We start from the raw sequence: 14,890 nt of genomic DNA on the forward strand, positions 1-14,890 counted from the left end.
CGCACGGCGCTTGCGCATTTTAGGGAATAAAAGCTTATGACCCTATGTAGGTCGTTGGTGTTGATTAAGGCTACAAGAGCCTTAGAGTTATAAACATGATTCCTGACCAATCTGGAGTGGCGAACACATTTTCGAGTTCTCTTAGCTCTGATTCGCCTCGATTCATTTCGCCTCGCCGACTCGTTGTATCAGGGCTGCTTGAAACCATTTATTAGAAGACAAATATCTAGCCTCGAATAAAACAAATCGTTGAAAGGAAAATGGTTTGGCTCCTCATCAAGCTGCGCGTGCTGCAGCTTTTTGCCCCAGCTACCATCTTTCTTGGTCAAATAAAAAGATAATTGATTGATTGATTCATATATTTAAAGGTTAAGGAGTAACATTATTCTTGTTACCCAGCAATATTTTAACATGCATTTTCAATTTTCCTTTTACGTGACAAAAAATTATATTTTGAGGAGTGTTTAACCGGTAACCGAGATTACATAAAAAAAAAAAGAAAAAAAAAACGGAAGCGCAAAAGCCCAAAACAAGACCGATTTAGCAAATATAACAATAACTGTAAGCGGAACCGAACCTATATTGTTTTCGGTTTGAGCACCTGGTTACTACCACCTTTACCATAATTATGAGAAAAAGCGTTGTTGTTTTTGTTGTTTTCTGCTGCTTTTTATAGCCCGTACATTCGAATAATACTTCCAACAAAGTGAAATTGTAACATGAGCCTTCCCGCAGGAAAGATGCCGTCGACATGAGTTTTGTGAGGCAGCGGTATGCTATGTATATGCACGCCCTACTCAGGCTGCTGCGTATGTAAAAGTTCGAATAAATTAAAGTAAAAGATACCGTCTTCTCGACCTCCTGTCAGAGTTAAGAGAATGCAGATGAATATGACGACCCTCGTTGGCGAATATGAAGTACTTACTGTGCAATGCTTTTGGTGGTGTTTTAAATTTTCTTTGAATCTAAGCAAGCGCGTGGCACAGCTTGGGCATGACTCTGCCTTCTTCGCACACAGTGAGGAAATCGATCGACACCTAGATTAGCTCTGCTTTCTCCTTTTTCGTATAGCAAGATAGCACGAGCGCGGGTAGTTGTGAGAAGAGCCTCAAATCTACAAACTCTCGTGCAAGTTTGTGGAATCAAGACACCGGCAAAAGATACGTGGTACGACGACTCACGAGCAGTATTGAAAGTAACGAGCTATTAGCGGCGGCATGTTTCGCTGGCGCCCTCGTATGGTTACCTTTCGTGACGGCCTTACCTTGCGAACAACAAGTTCGATGGTGTTCGTAATTTAGCATGGCGGAAGCTTGAAATCATAGCGTTCTTGAACCTTTACTTGAACCAACACTATCAACACCGTCAAAATTGAAGTCCTCGCGTTCCTCTTATTTCCGTCCATGAGAACTCCTTTGCTGACGTCATAGTCAGCATTCGGCCAATCGTGGAAGGCCGACCACCGCGACGCTTTCAATCGCGCACGTCGCCAGTAGTTTCTGTTAAGGCCGGTTCGGACACTTGCGTTTAAGTGCGTTTGACTGCGTTGCGTCGAGAACCGACAGCGAGTCACCGGCACATCTGTACTTCGTATGAAGCGTGGAATCCAATTCAAGGAATCATCTTGGCACGCGATATAAGCGGCAGGGATGTCCTGGTTCCTCGCAGCCGCAACGCAGTCAAACGCATTCAAACGCAACTGTCTGAACCAGGCTTTACGGTGCCTTCATGTGCTCTTTGCTTAGGGTGGAGACATCTTGCCATTTTGTCCCACACGTTTATTTTTCTTTTTTGTTCAGAAGCGCGTGAAAGAGCGTGTCCCTGCACACGTTTGTGGCGCTGACTCTGCTATGGCGACATTTTGTTTTCGTCGATTTCTTTGTATTTTACCCGTGAGCGCGTGCTGTCGGCATCGGGTACTACAAAGGGTGGCATCACCCTAAACAGAAGGACATTGAAGCCCCCATAGTTTTTGTGTAACATACTAACATACTCGTTAGCCTCACCAATGACTAACAAGTAAAACATACCTTTGTTGCGGTATCGTCTATCAAATTAAGTCATTCATCAGCCGTTGCTTTTGGTTAAATTGCAATCGCGTTTTCGTTAAAAAAAAAGAAAAAAAAATATCGTTTTCTTCTCAACTTCGTAGCAAAGAAGAAAAAAAAATTCCCACAAAACACCGCTAGACACGGAGTCATTTCAGAATATTTCAGAAGAAAGTTTGAGCGCTCCCGAGCCGGTTTCCAGGAAAATTCACAACGCTAATTGTCGCCGCACAGAAGCTGAAACCAAACCGTCCTTCGCGCATGTTAGAAATCTTTCTCAAGATAATGACCTTCTTTCCTCTAAGGACACAGCCGTTGTACCGTGAAGACGCAGCCATCTCGTTGGAATGATTAGTCGGAATGAGACATTATCTGTTCAGAAGGCGATAGTCTGTTGCCGCTCAAAGTTTATAACTCTTCATTCCCCCAGCTATAGTATACGATTCACTTGTCATCTCTTTAAATGCGATAGCATTTCTTTCATCACCATTAACGTCGGACTGCGGAACTTAGGAGCAGTGCGAAATGTGCTCCCCGTTTCTCGCCGCAACACACAGGCAAGGAAGGAGTTCATCGAAATTTTTTAGGTTAATCTTTTCGAAGCACGAAAGGCGTAGAACAAAGTCCCGTCACAATGTTGTTTTCATACAAAGTGCGTGTCTAAACATTTCAGTAAAAAAAAAAAAAAAAATACAACAACAACAAAACAAAAACAGCAACAGAAGGTTGAGTTAATCAAAATCAGGACGGCAAGTCAAAATATAGATTCGCACTAAATAGTAATGGTGATAGTCATTTATTTCGGCTCAGGGTAACCTCGGCGCCGCAGAAAGGCAAGTCGCCCATACCGTGAATGCTCACGGCGCCGCGTCCAACGATGATGAGATGGTATTGGAATTTGGACAGATGAATTTTTACTAGAAATGGTGATGATGACTTAAAGGGGCTGTGCAACGACATTAGGTAGAAATATTTCTTACTTTACACCAGCTTCCTGGCACTGGAGGGACCCAAGACTACTCGAACGCAACACCACTGACCAAGAAGCGTCTTCGTCGCGGCGGAATTCGAAGGATGAAAGCGGAGCTTTTCTTTCAGTCTCTCCTTCCAAAGCCGCCTTCGCGAAATTTTATGACAGAGCTGTGGGGACAATGGCAACAATACGATCCCCGGGAATGCGTCATCGAGCTTTGCGGTGACGATATTCAAATGCTGCTCACACAGTGGACGCGAAGACTGCGTACGCATTCGATCTGGGCTCGTGACAATCGATGCCTCAACATGCATTCGGGTAGTGGCCCGTGTCCAATCGCTGCAACGACGGCAATAGCCGAGCCATAACAACGTCTGGAACTCAGCGCGTGTCCTGTGCTTTGCCAACCCCAGCGCGTGGCTATGATCAACATTGGCGGCATATAATCGGCTCCAGATCACGTGGCCGCTTTTTCTGGCTGCTAGTTGAGGGGGTGAACGGTGCTCGTTTTTCTTTAATATTTTTTTCTGGAACTTCTATTGCGTGGGGTGAAAAACGAACGCGTGTTTCATAGGTCATTAATGCCAGGGTGTCGTCCGTTTTAAGCGGTATTTGCGCACAGTACAAAAATTGTGGCATTGCCCCTTTAAGTAGCGCTTGTGGACGAAGGTAAGGGGCTGATGTTGCGGTTGAAAAGGGTGAAACGCATTAAACTCTCAGAAAAAAAAAAAAAAAGGTATATTCTTTCGCCCCTTGTCCCATATACGACACCCCAAAACTTCAGTTAGACGTCCAGCGCACTGGCGTCGGACAGACGGCCCAAACTTTTAAGAGGGACTTGAGAACGGCCAAGAAAACCTCGATTACTTTTTTTTTTTTTTGTGGTTAGTAACACGTACGTTAGCTATTTTAATGAGTTGTACCACTCGGCCGCTCATGAAAGTTTGTACCGTTGGTTCGAGGTCAGCTCGCTGTACGTCGAACTGAAGTTTTGGGGTGTCGTATATGGGACAAGGGCTGTAAGAATATGCCCTTTTTTCTGGAGAGTGTAGGCTTGCAGCGGCCTTCGCGACGGTGGTGTTCGTGGGGCCGCCATCTTGAGCGCCTGGCTCAGGCGCTCAAGATGGCGTTCACGATTTGCAGACGAGCGGCCCGAATTTCAGGCGAGGCAGGAAGTCCAGCACCCTCGTGGTGGGGGTGCCAGTGGATGGCGCCAGTGTTGGCCGGGCAGCAGGCAGTCTTCGCGAAAGCGGGCTCTGAAGTCTCCCAGCTTCCGGTCGAGCTTGTAACTGAGCAGCGTGACCACTCTGTAGATCAAGACATGTATGGTGTGTGCCACTGGTGTCCGGCTGGCTCTCTGACGATGGGAAAATCCACGTTGAAAAAAACACGTCTTACGCCCAGCTGGCTTCCTCTTCTTCCGATTTTGTATTCTAAGGTATCATCCAGCGAAACAATGCAAAGGCCGGAGCAGCGCATAAAAATTGCGAATCAACAGACTTATTTTTCTCTATTATGATGCGGAACAATGATGGTGCAGGCATTATGCCACGGGCTCACACTCGACAGCGTGATTTGAGGCGATTCTGTTTCCGTTTCTGGTTTGGTTCTAAGCGCCGCATGCGGAGATTTATGGCGAATCCCACATGGGCGTTTTGGAGCGCGCCGGGATCAGTTGACCAGATCCGGACTGGAGCACACGATCCGGACGGGGTCGCGCCGCCTACGGATCCCTAGTGGAACATGACCACTACTCCGGGATCGGCGGATGCCTTCCCATCATTCAATTGCCCGGGAATCCCCTTTCCGCGGCCGCCGCGGTCGTTTCGAAGGTGTTTTCGCAATCGTGGCGCTAACACGTGTTCGACGCACGAGCGGCAGGAATGGCTCAGGCGCTTCTAGCAAAGATTGCCGGAATGCCCGTAGCGCGGCAAATACTTTCTCTTCTCCTTCCTGGAAAACGAACCGGCTGTCAAGCCAAGGGGTAAGCAAGCGGCCATTACGAATTCTTCTGATGTCGAGACAATCTCCAGCCCGCGACGTGCTTCTTCTTCTTCTGAGGCGAGATGGGCGAGATCAGGCGAGATGCCCCACGAGAAAGGAAGTCACGTGTGTGCGCCGAGGGCTGGCCCGGCTGGCTTCCGGTTGAATCCGCCGAAATTGTGGGAGCGACTTTTCTCGGATCCAGATCGAGATCTGGAGCGGGAGCTAATACGAAACGACCAGTAAAACACGTCGGTCTCGATCCCGATCGCCCAGTGAAATAGGCTCGCTCCAGAAAAGTCGATCCCGGCGCGCTCCAAAACGACCCGTGGAATTCGCCATTAGAGAAATGACTCGACTCGCTCTTTCTGCTGTGCAGCCGAGCGCTTGGAAAGGTCAGCAGAGCGCGGTAAAAATCTCGGAGGTCATGCACAAGACGAAGCCGCGAGTTCTCGCAGCAATGCACAGCAGTAGCAGTGTGGAAATCATGGTGGCGAACCCTACGCTAGCCTTGACGACGTAGAGCATGTTGGAGTTTTGTTCCTTGTGTCCCACTGCATCTATTATATATATAGTATATCTTCGATTTGCATAAATACGCCCGAGTGATTATGCTTTAGTTTTTTCCTGCATTAAAATTTACTCCACCGTTCAATACAAATTATAATATTTTTTTTCCTAATCATTAGTACCCTTTCTGCCTCCTGCTCTTTATAGCAGCATAGTTTCGTGTTTGTACAGTGCCAACGTTTTAGATACCATAGGTTATCAATGTAACCTAGGGGAAACATTTTAATTGTATTTATTGCACGTTTCACCGAATCTCAATCGATATAGACGTCCTAGCGAATATGAGAGATGCTAAAAGTTGTTGGCAAAACTTACAATGGACGAGTCCTGCTCTTGTACAATTTATTATATATATAATATAAACGTAATATACAACGCGCTACCAAGGTTAAAAGTACCAAATTTATATTTATGATTATCCCCATAACCGCGGGACTACGTGCAGTCCCGCAGCTCCCCGCACTTTTCGAACGAACCGGCTCCGATGCGACATCTTCTTCCCTCACAAGGGCCCCGATTCTGGTAAATCCACGTTGTGTGTGAGCTGCTTACTGTCTGAAAAGGAACGCTGGAACAATTCAGAAGGGAAGGGAACCGAAAACAAATTCAGGTATCACCGCGAAGAGCGCACACGAGCAACAGATTGGTCGACAACGTTAAGCATTTCGCCCCATAATGCTGCCGCTGCTCTCGTGTGTGGTTCTTTTGAGACTTCTTTCCTTCTTTCCGTCGTTTTTCTGTCGCCACCGCAATCTCGGGTAGTTTTTTTTTTTTTTTTTTTTTTGTGTTCGCTTGATACTACGGCATTTACGTGGATTTTCTCGCAACAAGTCCTGCTACGGTTTGAGTGACAAGTGTGGCAACTAGTCAATGATGACACTGGTCCATTATCGAGATACCCCTCTCTCGACAGAGAGACTCTTGGAGTTTGTGTTTAAATGTTTTCGTGGCGGATATTGCGGGACGTATGGATACGATCGACAGGTGAGAAACAATTTATTTACGAGCTTTCTTGGTCATGTAGGATGCGAGTAAAGTGCTGCAGTGGATTTTTTTTTTTTTTTATTAGATCGTAATAGAATGGAATCTCGTTCTTCGTTGTTATCCGTGTGCTGTTGCGTCGATATTTGCGAATATGCGTGGTAATATTCTAGATTTTACTGGAAGGTGAATAACAAGTTTGTGTGATTATTGAAAGTGCGTTGTTCGTGCTTATGTGTTTATTTATACTAATGTTATTTTATTGCCTTTACCGTGTTTATACTAGAATCTAAACTGTATTAAGGTAATAGTATTATTGCATACAAAATGAGTTATATTTTGTTCTAAGGCAGCTCGAGCCCATTGGGAGAAGTAAATTAGTTGACTGTAGATAGTAAGTTTAGTACCCCTGCCACACGGGAAAGTTTATATATTTTCATTAAATGATATGGGAATTAATCAGTTCGCGGTCTTGAGTGATTATACGAGCGTCGCAAGCTGATTTGTCGACCCCATAATGTCATTCGATGGAAATTACATTAAGTTTTCCATGTGGCCGGGCTATAATGCAAGAATTCAGTGACTGCACGTGATAACATCGCTTACATGATCGTAAATGACACTTGTCTAGCCGTGTCCGCGTTGACTACGTCTACCTGATTTTCAACTGTGATCTGTCTTGCTGTGTCCAATCACTGCGTGCCTCGCCTTTTTGTCGAGGTATTTCTGTATAAAACATGCATTCCTAACAGCAATAATTGCGTGACTCAACGTTTTAGACTTGAAACAATCACATTTTTCTATAAAGGTCTTATAAGTTATACGCATACATCGTGCCATTTCGTACTGATTATTTAGCGGTGTAATGTTTTGCCCGCGTAATAAAATTTTTCTAGACCGGTTGCTATGTGCAGCTTTCATTTTAGCTAATAAGACAGGCGTACGTGACTTGAAGCGCATTGTCTTCGCTTCGTCGCGCGCCCCCGATGGCCCTCCTTTGCGACGTTACGAGAAGAGCGCTGCGGCCTTGGTTTCTATACTCCGCGACAACTTTTCTTGGCAATGCAGTGGAAGGTACGTCCCGCGTCCCCTCTCCCATTTTGAGTGTACGCAGGCTCTCCTCCTCTCCCCGGAAATAGGGGACGAGGAAAGCCTGCGTACACTAGAAATGGGAGAGGGGACGCGGGACGTACCTTCCACTGCATTGCCAAGAAAAGTTGTCGCGGAGGTGATGGCCAAAGGCATGCGCCGAGAAAGGGGGGGGGGGGGGGGGGGGGGGGGGGCAGAGGAGGAGGCGAGAGGCGGACGTCAGAACGTCGAGCTCTGGTTGGACAGATTAGTGGGTAGACCTAAAGCTTTGCCTCCACTGCACTCGTCAATGCGTTAGAACGCGGAACGCCGGCGTCCGGCGTTTGACTCTCGCATCCGAACGCGTTCGACGAGTGCGGTGGAGACAAAGCTTTCGGTCTACCCACTAATCTGTCCAACCAGAGCTCGACGTTCTGACGTCCGCCTCTCGCCTCCTCCTCCTCTCTCTCTCTCTGTTTCTCTGTGCATACCTTGGCGTGTATGCTGCACGTGGCTGGGGCTTGTCGGTGTTGGTTGTTTCTGTTTGTCGCTCTAGTGTGGCTCAGGCATAACCAGAATGTTTTATATAAACACTGCAACTACTTCTCCGGCAACTTCAATTAACCTATAAACGCTGGCACGGTATAGAGCACATTTTTCAAGTCGCTCAAAACACCTCCAGCGATAAAACAGACGCCGATCGTATGTACCACCCAGAAAACGTTTCGTGCTTCATTGTCATACTGTTTTTTTTTAACATTGTAGTAGTGCGGCACCACAGACCTAAGGCATGGGCCAATGGCCTTTCTGTAGTGCTGCAACCCTCCAGGATTTAATAAAGTTTAATATTAATATTAATTATAATTATAATTATTAATTATTTATTTATTAATTTTAGTATTATCATCATTATGATTATGATCACCCAGAAAACCACTGAAAAGAGTACCCAACAACGTAAGATTGATGTTCCTTTGTATGAGCACTCGATGAGGTCCATTTTACTATCAGTTACCCTGGCACCATATTAGTTAATATGGTCCTGGCATCTAAAAGAAAGGAGGGACAAGCGTATCCTACGGATCACGATCACCCCCTACGGTTCCTATAGACATCGAATACATGGCACCACTGACCCTTCCACGAGTTAAAGAACCTCGACTTTAATTGTGGACTCTCGAAGGGAAAACAGAGTTACAAAACATACACTCGTTCACACAAGACCATATATAGGTCACGTTATTCCCAGATGCCTGGACTTTCCATGACTTTCAAGCCGGCGCTGAAAACGTTTTCGGTGAAGAATGGAATGCGGGTATCACCGCCAGGGGAGGCTTCTGTGGAACATATTGCTGACTCTGAACCTGGTCTACGTAGAAAGGACACGAAGCTCATTTCACTCGAAGCCACTGTGAAATAGACCTTTCCGGAAATATGTAGCGCCCCGAACCTTCTGCTTGACGCGTTGTGACGTTCTGACGTACAGCACGTGAAATTTTCCAGGAATCAAAGAATTAATTGGCGTTAGTTCAACATTTGTAATTCAGAACGCAGAGACGATAAAAGGAAAGCAAGACAGAGTGCGTGATAACCTCGTTCTGTTTTTGTTGTATTTCTCCTGCGTTCTAAACTCCCAAATCATGAAAGAATGAAACGTGCCGCTTCCAGAATACATGAAGCGTTCCAGTCGGCACGAACGTACATTGGAACAGCACCGGATGTTGTCTCGCCGCGCAGTGCAATGCAGGGCAGCCGTGAGGTCTCCTGGGGTTTTCCAGGTAGCTACATTGACAGTAAAATGGTCAAAATTTCAAAGTCAAGTTTGGGGGTTTTTACGGGCATCTGGCACGCCCCAGCGGAGGACTGAGGATTAACTTCGACCACCTGGGTATCTTTTGACGTGCAACCGAAAGCTCGGTTACACGGCGCCTTCTCCGGAATAAGCCTCAGAGTGCGGGTACCTCGGCCGGGATTCGAACCCGCCAGCGCACTCGCCTCGGAGCCACCTAGTAAAATGGTGATGATTCAATCCGCAAGCTGACTTATAAAACACATTAGCCATGCACGCAAATACCAGGCATAGACGACGATGACAATTTAGATGTGGCATCAGTCGGACAAGCACGTACACATAAACAACTTGACCAAAAAAAAAAAAATTTTTTTTTTGTTGCAAGGACAATCTACGCAATGCTGAACGCTCATTGTCCGCCCAAAATGTAGCGCTTGGCGCCCGAACCGGAAGCCAAAGCTACAGCACTAACAGTTGTCTTATTCAAAAGTTATAAGTGATTTTCTGAAAGTTTCAATGAGAAAATGGGGCCCATTTTCGCCCGTTTTCCGTTTTCGGTAACTGGCGCCATAGACCTTCATGTATTCGAGCTCTCCGTCGGCCCCCATTTTACCATTGAAATTTTCAGCAAATAACTTATAACTTTTGAATAAAATAGCGGTTAGGGCTGACACTTTGGCACCTGATGAGGACCGCTAGCGCTACATTTGGCCGGGGAAAGGACGTTCAAATAATGCGTAGAATTTTTTTTTTTGTTGTTGTTGTTGTTTTTTTTCACGGTAAAAAAATTAACTTATTTTTTATTTTTTTATTTTTTTTTTTTGGGGGGGGGGTTTATTTTGTGTCTGCCTAGGATGAAATATCATAATCGTATTGCTCGACGTTGTGCCTTGGAGCCAAGACTGTCGCTGTTGCTGCTGTAACAACCTCAACAAATGCCCATAAGAAGTGTCAAAACAAAAAGTGTATGAGTATCAGCCACCGAACATAGCTTCTACCACAAGGTAACGACTGGTACCCGAGCTATCCATTAGTGTAGGGCGTTCGGGAGACGTGAATGCACCTCGTCTCTATCCAATCTAGGAACGCAGAGAGCGATAAGATGGCTCGAATCGACAACATTGTGAACTCAAGACCGGTAAACAAAAAATGTGAAAAACTCGGGTCTTCATTTTTTTTTCCTCCAGTGTTGAACATTCAACAGATCGCCTGTGTCTACAGTGTCATGGTCTAGGTTGACGAATCGCTCGCAGATATCACAACATTGCGAAAATGAGAATGTGAATGCTCGACCAAGCATTGCAGAAGTCTGTTTTGAAACACTTCATCTCCGTGTCTCCACTTTTCTTCTCTTGGCGTCACGAGTTGGCGATGAGTCGACGACCACCCGATCACACGGCTTGAGGCTTCTCGCAGTCGGCTTTTTTATCTCTCCGTGTTTGCATTTTGGTTAAGATGGGATCCACGAACCAAATGAGAGAGGAAAAGATGCACGCGCCGGCCATGGTGTAAAACAAGCCGTTGTAGCTGTTCCAGTTGTCCTTGAAGTATCCTGTAATGGTTGGCAAACATTAGACCTTCAACCCCCTAAACAGACTACATTTTCACTACTTGCCACTCCCACCTTGGCAAATTGAAGTTTTAATTTAAGTATTGCATCTCTAGGTCTGCATCAAACTCAGCAACCTAGGCCAGCAACAAGAGCAACGTCCAAAGGAAGACCGTCTCATTAAATACCAACCTTTGCAAAAAAAAAAAAAAAAAAAAGAAGAGTGGGGCTTGTTATTTTTGGAATAACAGGAAAGCAACAAAAGGGACAGTGACAGGATAGATCACTTCTCGAGGTAACGTATTTTCAGTCATGCTGGACTGGAAATACGATTTTACATTCTAGGAGCACGTTAACAACCATTCACCGAGGGGGGAGGGAGGGGGACACATGTCATGTTCCATTTGACAAGTTATACGCACCGCTACCAAGGCGCATGCGCTAAAGCGTAACCACACAATATGCGGCGTTTTCACGCGTACTTATGCAGAGGAATCACTTTCTACCTCACGCTCGTGCCCCGTCCCTTCCACAGCGCTGCACATATAACTCTTGAATATCAATCATTCCTGAATACTTCAGAAAAAGAATGTTACAATCGATTTCGCTATAAACTTTTTACAACACACCAAAAGTTACCTGACAGCTGGTATATTTTTTCCTTCGTAATGAAAATTATTTTTGTTATTCTACAAAGCATGTTTATTATTTACATTACATATATAATGAATATGTAAAAAGCAGGCTAAGCAATTACACTGGAACGCAATATTGTTGTCGAATTTTTATAGGTCTCTTTTTGAACTTGACTACTGGTCAAGTGAGACATTCCTTGATATATTCTGCTTCTAAAGAGGCCGTGGGCCTACATTTTGCAAAACAAGTTGGTCTTAAAAGCAAAAGCGTTCAATTTGCTGTAGAGTTATTCCTCTGTTTTTCTTTTACTTCTTCATAAAGATTAGTAAGACCATACTCTACTAAGGTAGCGAATCGGGCGAGTTAATAAACGTTATGCATGATGAAAACAGCTCAAGAGACGAAGACAGAGTAAAAAACCAAACATGATAGGACGAAGCTTCGACTTGTCGTATTTGTTTCTTCATTTCATCTTCGTCGTTTGAGCTGTTTTTCTCATGTACTCATACGCCTGGTTGAGGAGCGGAAGAGGGGGGGGGGGGGGGGGGGGTCGCTGACCGAGTATGTTAGTGCATCGCCGCTCGGAGCATGTGGAGCGAAAGCTCACGCTCCAGAACCCAAGAATCCTGGGTTCAATCAAAAAGGTATGCACGATGTTCATAGAGATCGAAAGGGATTTTTGCCCTTTCATATCTGTATGAGCATCGTACCATCGTGCGGTCGTATATGACTACTTCGTGATGCACGTTAAAGACCTCAAGCCAGCAGTAGTACTGCACTGACTAAATTGCTCGTCTACGCCGTATCTCACTAGTTGCGAGCAGTGTTTATAAAGGTACAGGGTTGAGAGCATAGCCCAAACAGTTGAAGATGAGGGGAAGGAGAGGAGCTTCCTTCGTAGCAGCACCTTCTTTTGTGTGTCCCTACGTCGCATCCTGTTCGCTTCTGTACCCCTTGAAGATTAGGCACTTTTAGTACATCGTTTTCAAAGGCCCGCTACTGCTACAGGCGCGCGCTTCAGAGCATGCATCGAAATAGCAGCGCGAGCTCCCGCTACAAATAACGTGGCCTGAAAACACGATCTACTAAAACTTTCTATTCACCCGTCACTTAAATTTTCTGCCAAGCCGACTTTCTTCCCTCTCCCGCCCGGGGCTTCCACAGTCCTGCGCATAGCTAGTGAGATAGGGTATATAGAGTGCGTGTATTATCTGTCGCCAGAGTCTGTCAGACCGAGGTCACGTTCTGTAAACATTTCACGTCTAATTTGTTTTGATGTTTCCTGGTTTGGTTAAATCCAGGGAAGAGGGAGTTAGGAATATGTAAGCGCGCAAATTTCCAAAAAGATGTTTTGAATGTTCTTAGAAAGAAGAAACACAATTTTTGTTTGTTCCTGCTCAACATTTCCGAAATATTTACGCATGTCACATTTAAGCTATAGAGACGCACTTAAGCTACGTGAAGGCAGTCACGCTGGGGGAGATGAACAAGGTGCACATGTGTTGAATGTGGGTCAACGCTGGAAACCTTTTTAAACACTACCTCACTTCTAAATGAAAACGTGATTACTGCTACGGAAAATAATTGGCACTAGACGATCTTATATATCGTTCGCGAAAGCTTTCGACACACGCTTCTTTTTTTTCCATAGCAGAGCGATAACTGCTGCCTTGCTAAACTGCTCAGCTATATCCCAAACCGAATTACGCTACGAAACACAGTGTACACATCAAGAACGACCTTAAAAGTTCATAAAAAGAGGAACAATGGGACATAATTAATAAAGTCGGTGAAGACCTCACCTATGATGAAGGGTCTCATAAGTGAGGCTAGCCCGATGAAGAGGTTGGATAAACCGAAGGCCATTACCGCCAGCTGGGGTCCCAGAAACTCGGTGAGTAGGACGGGAGACATGAAAATGAGTCCTCCGGTCATGAGGCCAAATAATAAGGTCATCACAACGAAAGACCAATAGCTGTGCATAAACGGCATGACCATCATGATTAGTCCCGTGATGAAGCCGCCGGATATGAAGATCCCCTTGTTGCTCAAGAGGTTATTGTAAGCCAAGAGGCCAGGAATGGGCTTGCTAAGAAGGTCCGAGATTCCGTACACGGACAACAAAAACACACCATCACTGGGCGTCAGGCCCTGGTCTGTGGCGTAGTCCGGAATGATGATTATGAATGTAGTAAACACGAAGAAAAACCCTACCGCCGAAATAGTCACGAAAATAAAGTATTGGTTACGCAGCAACTGAAGGTCCCGCTGCACAACACGTATGACGGTGGAACACCACGAAACGGCTCCGTTGTCGTTCTCTGGCACTTCTTTTTCCTGGGCAGCAGCTACGGAGCCTTCGTGCACTGCAGTCTCTGCTGAGCTCCGTCTAGAATGCAGAAAACCGCTGGATCCCCTCAGTTTGTCGCAGCTGCTCACGGACGTGCACTTCTTTTTGAGAACGGGTCCTGTCTGCTCATCTCTGCTGAACCGGCGATCACCATCGGACAGCACCATGCACATGTTCGACACAGATATTGCACAAGTAGATATGTTGTCGGTCTCTTCTGTAGCAGACGCGAGAGATGCGTGAGAAGAAATCCGTCTACCGGTGAACTGCGTGGGGAGATTTGAGCTACCATTGTGCATGGGCTGGAAGTCGACGCTCTGGCACTTTTGAAGAGGCTCCAAGACGTCTGTGTCACCTTTTTGGGAAAATTTTGGTGCGTCTGCTTCTGCCTGGGGAACTTTGGCGAAGGGTCGCAGAAGGATGGCTCCCAGGACCCCGTGTAAGATTATGGCGCCGTAGATAAGCAGAGAGCCCCGAAGTCCGTATTGATGGATGAGGTACTCCAGAAGGGCCGGCCAGAAGAAGGAACCAATAGTGGAACCGGAATAGGCCACTCCGCATGCGATGGCACGGTGCTTCTCGAAGCACTGGGTCAGCAGGAGAGGCGTCAGATTGCAGATAAGCCCGGTCCCGATGCCTGTAAGAGAAAGACATAGGGACATGTGGCACGTGTTGGTTGGCTTTCAATGCTCAGTTAGCTGCGCAATCCAATTTCCCATTGACAGACACGGGTATAGCATTTGACGAGCTAAGATTTTGCGACTTCTCAGAATGTTAGCCCGTCAAGCGCTTAACATTTTGCCGAGTCGCGGTTGCTCCCGCTGAAAACTGCCCATAACGAAGGCCACTGAACTTAGTCCCCTGAAGGGCGCTTGAAAACGTACGGATATGGCCGGAAGCGGCTGAAACGTCATATCCGTCAGTTAAATATGCCGATGTT

The 14,890-nt window shown here is 46.0% G+C and overlaps 1 protein-coding gene across 1 annotated transcript in view; it reads right to left on the reverse strand.

Annotated features, from left to right (window-relative positions):
- Positions 1–10,565: 10,565 nt before the first annotated feature.
- LOC8023836 overlaps positions 10,566–14,890 on the reverse strand; it is a 33,034-nt gene continuing 28,709 nt past the window's right edge. The window contains exons 4-5 of the mRNA XM_029975929.3: positions 13,403–14,587; positions 10,566–10,967 (exon numbers count right to left, since the gene is read on the reverse strand). Of these exons, the coding sequence (XP_029831789.2) occupies positions 10,807–10,967; positions 13,403–14,587 (1,346 nt within the window). The 3' untranslated portion in view covers positions 10,566–10,806. The remainder of the gene's footprint in view (positions 10,968–13,402; positions 14,588–14,890) is intronic.

This window comes from Ixodes scapularis, unplaced genomic scaffold, assembly GCF_016920785.2.
Source record: "Ixodes scapularis isolate PalLabHiFi unplaced genomic scaffold, ASM1692078v2 PGA_scaffold9__187_contigs__length_104089568, whole genome shotgun sequence".
Taxonomy (NCBI): Eukaryota; Metazoa; Arthropoda; class Arachnida; order Ixodida; family Ixodidae; genus Ixodes; species Ixodes scapularis.